The following is a 15,684-nucleotide window of genomic DNA, read 5'->3' on the forward strand; positions in this document are numbered from 1 at the left end:
ATTTGATGTACACTTGACAATGGTTAATTGCCCATAATCCATCACAGGGAATACGTACGAGCTGGGAGTTTACTGCTTCCTTCACTCCTGCAATGTTTTCTTTCATGCTGAATGTATTAAATTACTTTTTGACAAATCATTACATGATTAAATTAACATAACATATAGAAAGGCAAAACATATATATACATTTTAAAATGTACTCTATTTGATCAAATGTGTTTACTCTTTATATTAACACACAGTATATATTAAAAATGACAAACAGGATGAAGATTTATTGTATTAATATATTATTAAATAAGAATAACAAGTAAGGCCCAAGTATTTTAAAAGTTAACATGTGATGTTGTTTCTGTGACAGCCTCAGAGATCCGACGCTTTGTGTATACGTCAGTGTCCGAATTCACTCACTCATTTCGTTCATTCACTGCCGAGATATAGTGCACTAACTGCCATTAACTATATAGGAAATAGTGAATGAGTGAACGATTTCGGACACAGACACACTCTTCACCATACGACTGCCTCGCTCCCGCACATCTCTCATGCGCGCGCCCCGCACACCTCGCTGTGCACGCACAGAAATACTGTCTGTTCGCGCTCCAGTTATCAATCACGCGAACAGCAGAGCCAAGGCATTTATTTACACTTAACTTGGATGTTTACATGGATTTATAGTTAATCTGCCTAAAGTAGCTGCGATAGTTTCCAGTACCCCCCGCGAGGGAACGGGATAAATGCGTAAATACTGCTCATGACATGCGGGACGTGGGACAAAGCGCACTGATATATTGCTGTACTGATTTAAAAATGTACACTTAAAAACTGATGTCATAAGAGCCCAGTTACAGAATCACCCTGAAAATTACCATCACATTCACACAGAAAAGCCTGTGTTAGCATTGGAGCCAAAACTTACCTCAGAGTGCTTCCTTAAGTTGAAGCTGTGATTTTAATCTTGAAATATCCGCTTATCTTGGTGTTAAATGAAGGCATTGCATGACGAAACTATTACTTTTTTCACTGTGCTGAGCAAATACAGTGTTTCACTTTGAAGAGTTTGATGCTGCAGCAGTGATTGAGTGACAATCTGTGACAGCAGCATGCACAGCTGTGTGAACTTCTGCTCTCGTAAAAGTCCCATTCAGTAATCTCTCAATAAATTATGCATTAATTAAAATTAAACCCAGTAATGTAATGACAGGAATGCCGCCCAAAGTAAAAAAATGTCATTAGAAATGTACTTGAGTGAGAGTAAGAAGTATCCACTTTTAAACCTACTCTAAAAGTAATTTTCCCCCAAAAAAGTTGCTTAAGTAAATGTAACGGAGTAAATGTAGCGCATTACTACCCACCTCTGCTACCACCCCTGGAGTCACGAGTTCGAATCCAGGGTGTGCTGAGTGACTCCAGCCAGGTTTCCTAAGCAACCAAATTGGCCCGGTTGCTAGGGAGGGTAGAGTCACATGGGGTAACCTCCTCGTGGTCACGATTAGTGGTTCTCGCTTTCAATAGGGTGTGTGGTAAGTTGTGCATGGATCGCGGAGGGTAGCATGAGCCTCCACATGCGGAGTCTCCTCGTGTCATGCACAACGAGCCACGTGATAAGATGCACAGATTGACTGTCTCAGAAGCGGAGGCTACTGAGACTTGTCCTCCGCCACCCGGATTGAGGTGAGTAACCGCACCACCACGAGGACCTACTAAGTAGTGGAAATTGGGCATTCCAAATTGGGAGAAAAGGGGATAAAATAAATTTAAAAAAAACTAGCCTTGCAAGGGCACAAAGTACGCGTTGTTTCACGATTATATTTTATATTATGCATTTTATGCACAGATTTCATTCATAGACAGCCGTTTCCCCCCAGAATGACGTTCAAAAGAATACCTACTAGCATACCCTCATGTCACCCTCATGTCATCCCTAAACAGTTGACATCATTTTAGTTTTAACACGTATAAGTTCGTTTGACAACTTGTTTTGTGCGTTTTTCCTGCTTTAACTCATCTCTGATATTTTTCAAACAAATTTTATTATGCAAATGCATTTGATAATTTTCATAATAGTCAGATTTGAATATTTTGTTTACTAGGTCTGGAGAGGACAAGATATGGATTCTGCTTATTGTTACTTCAGTAACAAAATTGTACTAATCATTTAAATAAATTTGAATGAATTAAACGTTCAATAAATTGTTTTACATGAAAAAAGGATACATTTCTTTAACCTTTAATGGACTGTACCTACTAAAGAGTGAGTACTAAAGTGATTTTACTCTATAGCTGTAAACACACTTTAACTGTTAAATTTACACATCTACAGTGATTAGTTCTACAGTACTTTATATATACTGCAATTTTAATATAATTTCTAAGCTGAAATGTTAAACAGCAAAAACAGTTACAATTTATGACATACAATCAACTACTATAATTATTTTTGCTGTAGAGTAAATATAGTGTATTTTAATATATGTTATGCAATTAACTACCGTAATTAAATTTGCTGTAAAGAAAATATACTGTATTTTAATATAATGTATGCAATTAAATATAATTTATTTTACAGTAACAATATACTGTAAATCATTATACAGTATGAGGTAAATTACAGTTGTAAGTTTTACATATATTTTACTGTAGTTTGAAAGACAGAACCCTAGTATAATAATCACCAACTCAACTGTCTACACAAATCAATATTAGAAACTGATACACTTTAAAACTGAGACTGAGAAAATATGTTTGCCAGTTTGCCCTGGCTACAATTTGTGAGGGCCCAACGTCCTCCCTCGTTCTTTTTCTTCTTTTCAAGGTTTTCGGTACTTTTATGGTACTTAATGTGCATGAAAACTCTTGAAAGTTTGCACACACATCGGAGTCGTCGGCCATTAGGGCTGGGCAAATTTGCGGGGGTGGGGGGGGGGGGCATGCAAGGGGGGCTCTGTAGCGCCACCTAGAAGATGGGCCTGTTCGGGGGGCTCAGAACCACATCTCTTTTGAGCTACCGTCACCAAACTTTGCACACATATTGATCTCATCACGCTGGACAACTTTCATGCTGACATTTTGGATTGTTTGAAAAATGCATGCTCTGGAATTTGAAATACTCCTCCTAGGTATTTCATGTTATAGGTACCAAATGTGTGCGACATCATGCCAAGACATTGATGATGCTAAATTGTAAACAGATTTTTGATATATCGAAAGGTGTTGCCATGGCGATGCGATAAATTAATGTCAAAAAATGGGAAAAAGGAAGTGTCTCATATCTTCTGCGTGCATCATGTGATTTACATCAAAATTGAGCCAAATGTTTGGCCTTGCAGGCTGATCACATTGATGTGGCGACAGGTCACAGTCTTAGCGCCACAAACTGGCGAAAGGAAGTGTGGCACTTTTAACAGACTTTGAAAGATCCCTCTTTTGTTTAATTAATTAATTAATTAATTTTCTTTATTTATCACACATTATACATTTGCACATATATGATGAAATTCTTCTTTTTTCACATATCCCAGCTAGGCTGGGGTCAGAGTGCAGGGTCAGCCATGATACAGCGCCCCTGGAGCAGATAGGGTCAAGGGCCTTGCTCAGGGCCCAACAGTGGCATCTTGGCAGTGCTGGGGCTTGAACCCCTGACCTTCTGATCAGTAACCCAGAGCCTTAACCACTGAGCTACCACTGCCAGTGCAGTGCAGACAGTGCAGATTTTAAATTCTGAAGGGATTCTTGATCTCTTAAATACTGCTGCCATGGCAACGCATTAAATTATATTATTCTTTTTATGTGTATTCACATGTTTTTGAGGTACCTGGCATGCGTGGACCTCTGACCCCAGCCTAGCTGGGATATGTGAAAAAGAAGAATTTCACTGTATATGTGCAAATGTATAATGTGTGATAAATAAAGATAATTATAATTATAATTATAAATTATAATTATAATTATAATTATAAATTATAATTATAAATTATTATAATTATGCTTGAATTTTCATATTATTTTGCACACACAGAGTTGTCGGCCATTAGGCCTGGGCAAAAGTTAACACATGGGCGTGGCTGGGGAGCTCTGTAGCGCCACCTTTTGACAAAGTGGTGGGGTCAGTTTCTTCTACAGTCACCAAACATGCTACATATACTGTACTCATCAAGCTCCCTGAATTTTGAATACTCCTCCTGGAGGATTCATGTGACACCAAACTTAGGCAATATTAGGCCAAGACACTGAAGATGCTGAATTGCACGCAGATTTTTGATATTTTGAAAGGTGTTGCCATGGCGAGGCAATAAATGAAGGGCAAAAATGTGAAACAGGAAGTTCCTTATAACATCAGTGTGCATTATATGATTTTGATGAAAATTGAGCTGTATGTTTTGTAATGGGGCTGATCACATTTACACAGGGCTATTATGGGTCACGGGCATAGCGCCACCAACTGGCAGTAAGCCAATTTTAACAGACTTTGAAATAGCCCTTTTATGTTTACATGAATTGCTTCAAATATTATTCTTTAGAATAATGTCAAGACATTACTGATGTGGAGTGGGGGGGTCACGTGACGCCATGCAAGAAGCAGACGTGTGAGCGACGAGCTCTGCGCACTTGGCTAAATTTTTTCTTATTTTCATGTTATAATCTGGTGAAATTTGATACACCCAATTACACATTTGCTCTTTGAGGCAAAACATGGCAAAGAAGTCAAAATCCTTGGGCTCTGGAGACATTAAAAGACACTTACGTGTTCAGGATGAAAACCCTGACAGGCCTACAGACCGGGGACTCGATTCGGATGGGGCGGCGGGAGAGGTGATCCAGCGTCATTTGTCCAACATTTCGGTGATGCTGACGAAGGTTTTTGCTGACTTGAAGGATCTCGCTGTAATACGTCGATCGATTACGGCGATGGAAATAAAATTCTTTGATTTAGTTACAAGAGTGTCTGATGTTGAGAGATGAATTAACAGCTAATCCGCCCGTGACCAAAGTTGATCTGGAACATCTCCTTGAAAAGCTTGAAGATCTTGAGATAGAAGCCGCAGGAATAACATTCGAATTGTTGGAATTCCTAAGCATGAAGAGGGCAGAGATATGGTGAAATTCCTAGACAAGTTTTTCCCTAGTCTGCTCGACATAACAGGCCACAAGCTGGAAATCGAGCGAGCTCACAGAGTCCCAGCTCACAGATTTGCTAAGGGAGACAGGCCCGATCGATTCTGGCCAGATTTCTGAAATCATCCGATAAAGATCTTGTGTTGCGCCAGGCGAGGAGCAAAGAAAAGCTTTCTTGGAAGAACCATAATATTTTCTTGTTCCCGGACTTTGCGAGTTCGACAAGAGAGAAACACGATCGGTTCAAGGAATGTAAGAAACTCTTTCATCAGTGAAAGATCACTTTTGCTCTGATGTTTCCGGCCAAACTGAGAATAGAAATGAAGGACGGTCGCAAAGTATTTACATGTCCCAATCAGGCAATGTCTTTTATTGAATCAATGGGTGAGTAAACCATTGGGTGTTTCTCATGTGAGTGGGTCGACTCACTGTACTTACTCTGTCTTTTGAGGAAGCTGGGCATCATTTTGGTTTCTTTTTTCTTTTTGCGTTGGCTCCGCCGAGTGGCTGGAGCCTGTTTTGTGAATAAAACTTTTCCTTAAAGAAACTTTTGCATTGACGAAAGATTAATTTTGCATTGAAGTTCCCGGCCAGTTTGAGAGTGGACACTACAGATGACTGCAAAATATCTACATGCTCACACAAAGGATGTCTTTTATAAAGTTTACGGATTGTGTAAGTCGAAGTATATACTTTTATGTGGCCTCCGAGTGAATTGACTCGACCATCCAGGGAATCGGGATGCCGGTTTTGCTTCTTTTTGTATTGGTTCCGCCTAGCGACTGGAGCTTGTTCATTTGAATAACACTCCTTTGGAACAGCTGTGGATTAATCTGTTCATTCTTCATGCTTATGCCTCCTGCTGGCTGAAGTTTGTTTTGTTGAGTATTTTTACGGGACATTGGAATGATCACATCATCCGCTGAACTCATAACAGCTGGCTCACTGAACATTCATTTGTCTGTCCGAGGAATCTGAACGGTTTTATATCAGCTGGAATTTGTTTTGTGGAAGATCACACCTTTGAGACAGTTCTGTTAATGAATCAACACGTTCTTTGTGTTCATTCTTCCTATTGGCTGGGGTTTATTTTACAAAGTATTTTCTGTTATGTATTGAGCAATCGATGGCAAAGTTGTCGCGGGGGCTCTCGTACATGGACTCTTTGAGTTTAAAGGGATTGACGCCGGTTGGCACTGTCGTGCACGGGGTTAATGCGCACATTTTTCTTTTTTCTGTTTGTTTTGTTCAGGGGGAAGTTCGGGGTTTTATTGTTGCATTAATGTTGAAATGTGGTCTTCATAATTTTATTTTTGGCACACAATTTATTTTTTTCTACTATATCAAAATGTCAAATGTTAATGTGTACTATCTCTCTCCACATGGAATGTGAATGGGTTGGGGCACCCCATAAAAAGAAGGAAGGTTATATCTTTTCTTAAACATAAGAAATATGATATAGTGTTTCTTCAAGAAACGCATCTTTCCCCGCAGGAAGCTGAAAAATTTGGGAAGATATGGGGTGGACATGTTTTCTTTAGTGTTGGCTCAAGTAAGAGCAAGGGAGTCATTATACTGGTAAATAAACATTTACAATTCAAGATTCCTAGATTCCAGTTCTTTAGGTTTTTACAGCTGTGCAACCTGCTCTGTACTGTTTTTGGGAGTGGTGTACACCCCCCCTAAAGCGGCAGATATTTTGGAAATGGTGATTACTGCTTATGGGAAAGATCATGAAGCTTCTGTGTATTACTCCCTGTTAATTCTCTCAAGAGATTATGGGAGAAAGATTTAATCTTGGTATTGGAGGAGGGAGAGTGGGCTAGGATCCTAAAAAGCATCAGGTCTGCATCTAGAGATGCAAGGATCCGTCTTATGCAATTTAAGATTTTGCATCGGTTCTACTGGACCCCCTCTAGATTGTATAGGCTTGGTCTTAAAGACTAGCGATGCCAGTCAGAAGACGGAGACACAACCCATGCTTTTTTGGGGTTGTATTAAGATTCAGGAATTTTGGTTGAGGATCCAGCGTTTTGTGTGTGACGTACTGGACACTCAGTTTTCATTTTGCCCCAGACTTTGTATTTTGGGTTATGGGAGGGGTCTTGAATATAGGAGATAAATGTATGAAAAGCTGGGTCCTAACCAGCGTGATGACTGGCAGACAGCTAATCCTTAGGGGTTGGAAGTCAACTGATGCACCCTCATTTCGTGAGTGGTGCACCCAGTTGGGTAAAGTGGCAGCTTTCAAGGAGATGACTTCCAGATGGCTGGGGAACCTGTCGAGTTATGGCAGAAAATGGGGCAGTTATTTGTCTCATTTGGAGAGGTCCTAGTGTGGGGCAGTGGAGGGAGGAGAAATTTTTTTAGTTTCTTTTTTTTTCCCTATATGTTGAACTTTGTCTTTTTTTATGTTCTTATGTTTATATGTGGGTATTTTGCTATTTTATATTTGTGCGGGGGGGGGGGGGTTATAAAGGGTTATAAGTTGATTCCTAATGTATAATTTTCTGGTTAAATTTATTTTTGTCTGTCTTGGAATCAATAAAAAATTTTAATAAAAAAAAAATATATATATATATATATATATATATATATATATATTGCTCATGGCAGGGTTTCCCAAATGGGGGTTTGCAATTCTTGAGGAAACTCCAGGGGGTTTGTGAGAGAGTGTAGAGGTTGTGTACGAAAATATTTTCATTATGTACTGATTTTTAAAAACACTGACGGATAATTCCAAATGTTGTCCATCATCTGACAAATAAAAAAACAAGAAAGAACACAACTTACACTAAGTGCGTCAATTTTCATTTTAACCAATCTTGTGGGTTCAGTGACATTTTCTCACTGTGAGCGCACACTCCCTTTCTCTCCCTGTGTGCGCTGCATGTGTGTTTGTGAGAAGAGCATGAGAGAGTGCACTCTTATGCAACTGATTGATGGTGAGAAACACATTTTAATGCAAAAGTAAATTATGCACTACTCTCCCTACAAAATTATGACATAACATAATTACTTTTATTATCAGCAAAGCAATCGTGTTTTAAAATAACCTTCATTACCCTGACATTTTTTGCCCTGTAGTCCTGAAAAGCAACAGGTGATGGCTAAACCGAAACTTAAAATATAGGCTAATATGGTATATAATTTCCTAAACAAAATATAATGTATAATTTCCTTAAAAATATATCTAGAAGGGGGACATGTCCCCCAACCCCAGTTTATAATGACAACTACAGCCCTGGCTTTGTTACTTCAATGAAAAGATATTTTTAATTATTGAAAATGTAAATATTGGCTATACTGTAACATATCAAGATATAATTTATATATAAATGCACACATTTGACAATATTGTTTACTACTGGGACTGTAGTGCAATTTCTGATTAGAATAGAAATGACAATGGTGAATTAAATGAAATAAAATGTATAAATATTATAAGAAAAAAACAACAGATGTAATAAAGTTAATTAAAATATAACAATAAAGTAAAATAAAGAGCAAATATCTCAAATTATTACATTTTAAAAGGTTAACATTATTTAAAATATCAGAGGGTACTTCAAGTAAATAATTTATGTCAAAGGGGTTCGGCTGACAAAAAAGTTTGAGAGCCCCTGGCTCATGGCACAAAGTTGTTCTTTTTTTATTCCTCAGTGCTACTTAGCATGTTGGGCTGTCTACTATTTGTGAGGTTTGACTTTATCCATAGCGCTTCAAAAATTGAGAATTCAAATGGGTCGTGTCAGTTGATATCGAGGGAAGCCCGGTTGCTCCAGAGATACAGTAAGTTAGAGTATAGCAGATAATTGGAGCGAGTGGTTCTGTGATGGCTCGCGTCACACTCGCAGGAAATCCAGGCTTCAATCAGGCTTTCGCAATGTGCAAATGAATATCATTAAATTTGCCTCTGAAAAATTATCAATAAAGGAAGAACCCTGGTAAGTATGAGAGATATAAAAATGAATTACTCACTCTGAAAGTGTCTGTTTTTGTCCCATCATGCCCATAATCAGCGATCAGGGCTGCACCCCCGTCCTCTGCAATCCGATTGGAAAGTTTCTGAACAATGACTCCGCCTTCTGGACACACCTCCACATGATGCCTTTTCTCACCTTCCTAAAAGAATGATAAGAGATTCAATATTGCTTTACACAGTGTCTTGACACAGCCGAATTACAGCTGCTCTGTGCCTGCTCAAAATTCTGTTTAAAAACCCAGTGCCACATAAATGCCAGACTAAATTTTGCCTGCTCTGACCCACCTAAGCCCCTAGTATCAAAGGCAGTTCTGATGCTGCTTAGGTTCTTTGTAAATGAAATGCAGCATCAGAGCAGCCTTAAATTTGGTTGCTGTCATAGAGCATATGTTAATTTAATTTCATATTTAAAAGTATAATTACATATTTTCATCCATTTCTTATTTTTATATTCATAATTTTATATTAAAAACGTTATCTCTTTATCTCTTAACATTATTTATGCAACTGTAATTGCTGTGTAAATGCATTTCCATCATGACAACTTCAGGAAAGATTTAGCATGTTAATGGAATAGTTCACCCAAAAATGAAAATTCTCTCATCATTTATTCACTCTCATGCCATCCCAGATGTGTATGACTTTCTTTCTTCTGCTGAAAACTAACAAATATTGTTAGAAGAATTTCTTTGTTAGTCCATAAAATGCAAGTGAATGGGTACCAAAACTTTGAAGCTGCAAAAGCACTTAAAGTCAGGATAAAAGTAACCCATACAACTCCACTGGTTAAATCAATATCTTCAGAAGAGATATGATAAGTGTGGGTGAGAAACAGATCAATATTTAAGTCCTTTTTTACTATAAATCTCCACTTCCACTTTCACATTCTTCTTCTTGTGTTTTTGTTGATTCTCATTCTTCATGCATATCGCCACCAACTGAGCAGGGAGGAGAATTTTATAGTTAAAAGGACTTAAATATTGATCTGTTTCTCACCCACACTAATCATATCGCTTCTGAAGACATAGGGTGTTTCTCAATTCTAAGAACGGAGAGAATGGACTTGTGTTCTTATGAAGACCAGTCTTACCAAGCTACCTTGGAAGAATGAACTCGAAAGGACAGGAGGATGTAGAACACATCTGTTGCGAGCTTTGAGATGTGCTGCGACCTTCCTGTTGTGCAATTAACCATCACAGCACATTTGAATCCAGTGAGAGAACTACTGGCATTATCACACCAGTGACAGCATTAATATCATCACACCAGTGAGAGTCGCATGGCGATACACGGTGGTCGGATGTTTGAATGACGAGCTCTGCGCACTTTGCTAGTTTTTAATTATTTTAATGTTATAAACCAGTGAGATTTGATACACCCTGCTACATAACTGTTCTAAGAAGTCAACATGTAAAAGAATTCAAAATCCTCGGGCTCTGGAGACATTAAGAGACACTTACGTGCTCAAGCTGATACCTCAGACAGGCCCGCAGACCAGGGACTCAGTTTGGACGGTGCAGCGGGAGAAATCCAGCGGCAACTGTCCAGCATGTCTGTAACACTGACGAAAGTCGTAGCGGACCTGGAAGATCTGGTTGTAATATGTTGATCAATTACGGCGATGGAGGCGAAATTCTCTGAATTGGTTACAAGACTCGGGAACGTCGAGAAACGGATCGATTATCTTGGGTCATCGGAGAGGTAATTAGCTGCTAATCCACTAGCGACCAAAGTAGATTTGCAGCACATTTGGGAAAGGCTGGAAGACCTTGAGAATCGTAATCGACAAAACAACGTCCGAATTGTCGGAATTCCTAAGCATGAAGAAGGTCGAGATATGGTGAAATTCCTAGACGAGCTCTTCCCGAGTCTGCTCGACATAACAGGCCATAAGCTGGAAATCGAGCAAGCTCACAGGGTCCCATATTTACATGCCCACAGCAAGCATTGTCTTTCATAGAGAAAATGGAGTGAGTAAGCCAATTGGTGTTTCTCATGTGGTCCCCAAGTGAACTTGACTCGATGAATATACGCTTGACTGTCTGAGGAAGCAGGGCGCCATTTTGTTTAATTTAGTCTTGGTTCCGCCTAGCGGCTGGAGTTTGTTTTGTGTGGTAACACTCTTTCAAGAAACTCTTGCATTGACGGCGGATCGCTTTTGCACTGATGTTTCTGGCCAAATTGAGAATAGACACTAAGGATGGCCGCAAAATATTTACATGCCCACAACAAGCGATGTCTTTCACAAAATCAATGGACTGAGGAAGTCATGGTGTGTTTCTCACATTGCCCCCAAGTGAGATTGTCTCGCTGAACATTCACTTGACCATCCGAGGAAGCTGGGCGCCATTCTTGTTTCTTTTTGTACTGGTACCGCCTAGCGGCTGGAGTTTGTTTTGTGGAATAACACTCCTTCGGGACAGTTGTGGATGAATCTGCTCGTTCTTTGTGCTTATGCCTCCTATTGGCTGGAGTTTGTTTTGTGGAGTATTTTCTGTTATGTCATTCTGTGCCACAAAATTTGTATAGAAACTCTGGACTTGAGCAATCCGATGGCAAAGTTGTTGCGGGGGCTCTCATAGGTGTACATGGACTGTTTGAGTTTAGAGGGATGGACGCCAACTGGCGCTGTCGTGCGCAGGGTTAATGCGCATATTTTTCTTTTTTCTGTTTGTTTGGTTCGGGGGGAAGTTCGGGGTTTGATTGTTGCACTTATGGGGAATGTGGTCTTTATAATTTTATTTTTGACAATCTATTTTTTCTAACATGTCAAAATGTCAAATATTAATATGAGTGGATTGTCTCTCTCCGCGTGGAATGTGAATGGGTTGGGGCACCACATAAAAAGAAGGAAGGTTATTTCTTAAATGTAAGAAATAAGATATAGTGTTCAAGAAACAAATCTTTCCCAGCAGGAAGCTGAAAAATTTGGGAAGATATGGGGTGGACATGTTTTCTTTAGTGCTGGCTCAAGTAAGAGCAGGGGAGTCATTACATTGATAAGTAAACATCTACAATTCAAATGTCTCAAACAGATTAAATATAAATTAGGAAGAGTCATTATTGTTTTAGCAGAAAATCAGGGGCAAAGGTTGATTTTGGATAATATTTACGCACCTAAAGCTGATGATCAAGGCTTTTTTATAGATCTTGATGGGATGTTGCAAGCCGCTGCCACCCTCATGATATAATATTGAGAGGAGACTTTAATCTTTTGATCTCAAGGACTCAGTCCTTGATCATAGTGAAGCAAAAGTGTGTAAGCCCCCTAGAGCAACACTGATGCTTCACAGGATGTGTAAAAATCTTGGTATTACAGATATTTGGAGACTTTTAAACCCATCTGGGAGGGACTATACATTTTTTTCATCAGTACATAAGATTTATTCTAGAATAGATTTTGTATATATATATATATACAGGTGCATCTCAATAAATTAGAATGTCGTGGAAAAGTTCATTTATTTCAGTAATTCAACTCAAATTGTGAAACTCGTGTATTAAATAAATTCAATGCACAGAGACTGAAGAAGTAGTTTAAGTCTTTGGTTCTTTTAATTGTGATGATTTTGCTCACATTTAACAAAAACCCACCAATTCACTATCTCAAAAAATTAGAATACATCATAAGACCAATAAAAAAAACATTTTTAGTGAATTGTTGGCCTTCTGGAAAGTATGTTCATTTACTGTATATGTACTCAATACTTGGTAGGGGCTCCTTTTGCTTTAATTACTGCCTCAATTCGGCATGGCATGGAGGTGATCAGTTTGTGGCACTGCCGAGGCGGTATGGAAGCCCAGGTTTCTTTGACAGTGGCCTTCAGCTCATCTGCATTTTTTGGTCTCTTGTTTCTCATTTTCCTCTTGACAATACCCCATAGATTCTCTATGGGGTTCAGGTCTGGTGAGTTTGCTGGCTAGTCAAGCACACCAACACCATGGTCATTTAACCAACTTTTGGTGCTTTTGTCAGTGTGGGCAGGTGCCAAATCCTGCTGGAAAATGAAATCAGCATCTTTAAAAAGCTGGTCAGCAGAAGGAAGCATGAAGTGCTCCAAAATTTCTTGGTAAACGGGTGCCGTGACTTTGCTTTTCAAAAAACACAATGGACCAACACCAGCAGATGACATTGCACCCCAAATCATCACAGACTGTGGAAACTTAACACTGGACTTCAAGCAACTTGGGCTATGAGCTTCTCCACCCTTCCTCCAGACTCTAGGACCTTGGTTTCCAAATGAAATACAAAACTTGCTCTCATCTAAAAAGAGGACTTTGGAACACTGAGCAACAGTCCAGTTTTTCTTCTCCTTAGCCCAGGTAAGATGCCTCTGATGTTGTCTGTGGTTCAGGAGTGGCTTAACAAGAGGAATACGACAACTGTAGCCAAATTCCTTGACATGTCTGTGTGTGGTTGATGCCTTAACCCCAGCCTCAGTCCATTCCTTGTGAAGTTCACCCAAATTCTTGAATCGATTTTGCTTGACAATCCTCATAAGGCTGCGGTTCTTTCGGTTGGTTGTGCATCTTTTTCTTCCACACTTTTTCCTCCACTCAACTTTCTGTTAACATGCTTGGATACAGCACTCTGTGAACAGCCAGCTTCTTTGGCAATGAATGTTTGTGGCTTACCCTCCTTGTGAAGGGTGTCAATGATTGTCTTCTGGACAACTGTCAGATCAGCAGTCTTCCCCATGATTGTGTAGCCTAGTGAACCAAACTGAGAGACCATTTTGAAGGCTTAGGAAACCTTTGCAGGTGTTTTGAGTTGATTAGCTGATTGGCATGTCACCATATTCTAATTTTTTGAGATAGTGAATTGGTGGGTTTTTGTTAAATGTGAGCCAAAATCATCACAATTAAAAGAACCAAAGACTTAAACTACTTCAGTCTGTGTGCATTGAATTTATTTAATACACGAGTTTCACAATTTGAGTTGAATTACTGAAATTAATGAACTTTTCCACGACATTCTAATTTATTGAGATGCACCTGTATATATATATATATATATATATATATATATATATATATATATATATATATCTAAGTCCCTCATTTCATCTGTTGTTGATTGCTCAATTGGAAACATCTTAGTCTCAGATCACACCCTGGTGAGTATAGAGATGTTGCCACATATGGAGAAAAAGAAATCATATAGTTGGTGCTTTAATGTATCCCTTTTGCAAAATCCTTATTTTCAACAAATGTTAAAGGCTGAAATCAGTGTTTATATGGAGACCAACTGGTCCTCGGTTTCCTCTGTGGACGTAGCTTGGTAGGCACTTAAGGCGGTTCTTAGGGGTTAGATCATACAGTATGACTCATTCATCAAAAAATGCAAAGCATGAGAACTCGTGAAGTTGGAAGGGAATATTAAAAGTGCTGAGGCAGAGCTGAAGAGCCGTATGTCGTCTGATGGCCTCAGAGAATTGACCCGATTGAAATACAGATATAATAGTATTTTGTCGTGGAAGGTGGAGTTTTGGCTATTCAGGGCAAGACAGTCATACTTTGAGTTGGGAGACAAAGCAGGGAAGCTTTTGTCTAGATATATAAAGCAGAGAGAGTCTTTTTCTACCATTCCCTCAGTGAAATCTGCTGGTGGTGAAATATTTACCTCGGCCATTGATATTAATAATACTTTTAAAGAATTCTATCTTGATCTTTACAGTTCCACATCTTCATCTACCGATAAAGATATTACAAATTTTGTGGGACCATTTGAACTTCCTAAACTGATAACTGAGCAAAAAAAAATTCTCTTGATTCTGAGATAACCTTGGAAGAGCAAGGCAATGTAATTAAGGCCTTGCCTACTGGCAAGGCTCCGGGGCCAGATGGTTTTGCCGCTGAATTTTTTAGATCTTATGCTACAGAATTGACTCCACTTTTGTTAGAAGTTTATATGGAATCATTAAAGAATGGAAAGCTTCCCCCAACCATGACAAAAGCCTGGATCAGTCTAATTCTTAAAAAGGACAAAGATCCAAGCAAGTGTAAGAGTTATCGTCCAATTTCCTAGACATTAAAATATTGTCAAAACTTTTGGCTAACCGATTAAGTTATGACATCTTTTATACATATAGATCAGGTAGGGTTTATTCGGGGCCGCAGCTCTTCTCTCAACATTGCATCTCATCAATATCATGTGGTTAGTAGTGAACTATCAGACTCCGGTCGCGACCATCTCACTTGATGCAGAAAAGGCGTTTGATATGGTAGAATGGGATTATCTTTTTAAGATTTTGGAATTATACAGGTTCGGGAATACTTTAATTGGATGGATTAAGTTACTTTATAGACACCCGGTAGCGGCGGTACAAACAAATGGATTAATTTCAGATTTTACTCTGGATAGGGGCAGCAGGCTGGGTTGCCCTCTTTCCCCATTATTGTTCTGTCTTGCCCTGGAACCATTAGCAGCCGCGATAAGAAAGGAGGATGATTTTCCAGGGGTGGTGGCGGGAGGTGTGGCGCTTAAGCTTTTGAAAATTTGGTTCAACATTTTGGGATTCCCAGATCTCAGTTCTATAGGTATTTACAGCTGCACCACCTGCTCTGTATTGTTTCTGGAA

The 15,684-nt window shown here is 39.1% G+C and overlaps 1 protein-coding gene across 3 annotated transcripts in view; it reads right to left on the bottom strand.

The window, feature by feature from the left end:
* The window catches only part of ndufaf7 (NADH:ubiquinone oxidoreductase complex assembly factor 7), a 109,074-nt gene that overhangs the window by 46,200 nt on the left and 47,190 nt on the right, over positions 1-15,684 (bottom strand). For all 3 annotated transcript variants that reach the window (XM_051654834.1, XM_051654833.1, XM_051654835.1), the window contains one exon: positions 9,100-9,243. In XM_051654834.1, the coding sequence (XP_051510794.1) occupies positions 9,100-9,243 (144 nt within the window). The remainder of the gene's footprint in view (positions 1-9,099; positions 9,244-15,684) is intronic.

The sequence above is a fragment of the Myxocyprinus asiaticus genome, chromosome 25, assembly GCF_019703515.2.
Source record: "Myxocyprinus asiaticus isolate MX2 ecotype Aquarium Trade chromosome 25, UBuf_Myxa_2, whole genome shotgun sequence".
Taxonomy (NCBI): domain Eukaryota; kingdom Metazoa; phylum Chordata; class Actinopteri; order Cypriniformes; family Catostomidae; genus Myxocyprinus; species Myxocyprinus asiaticus.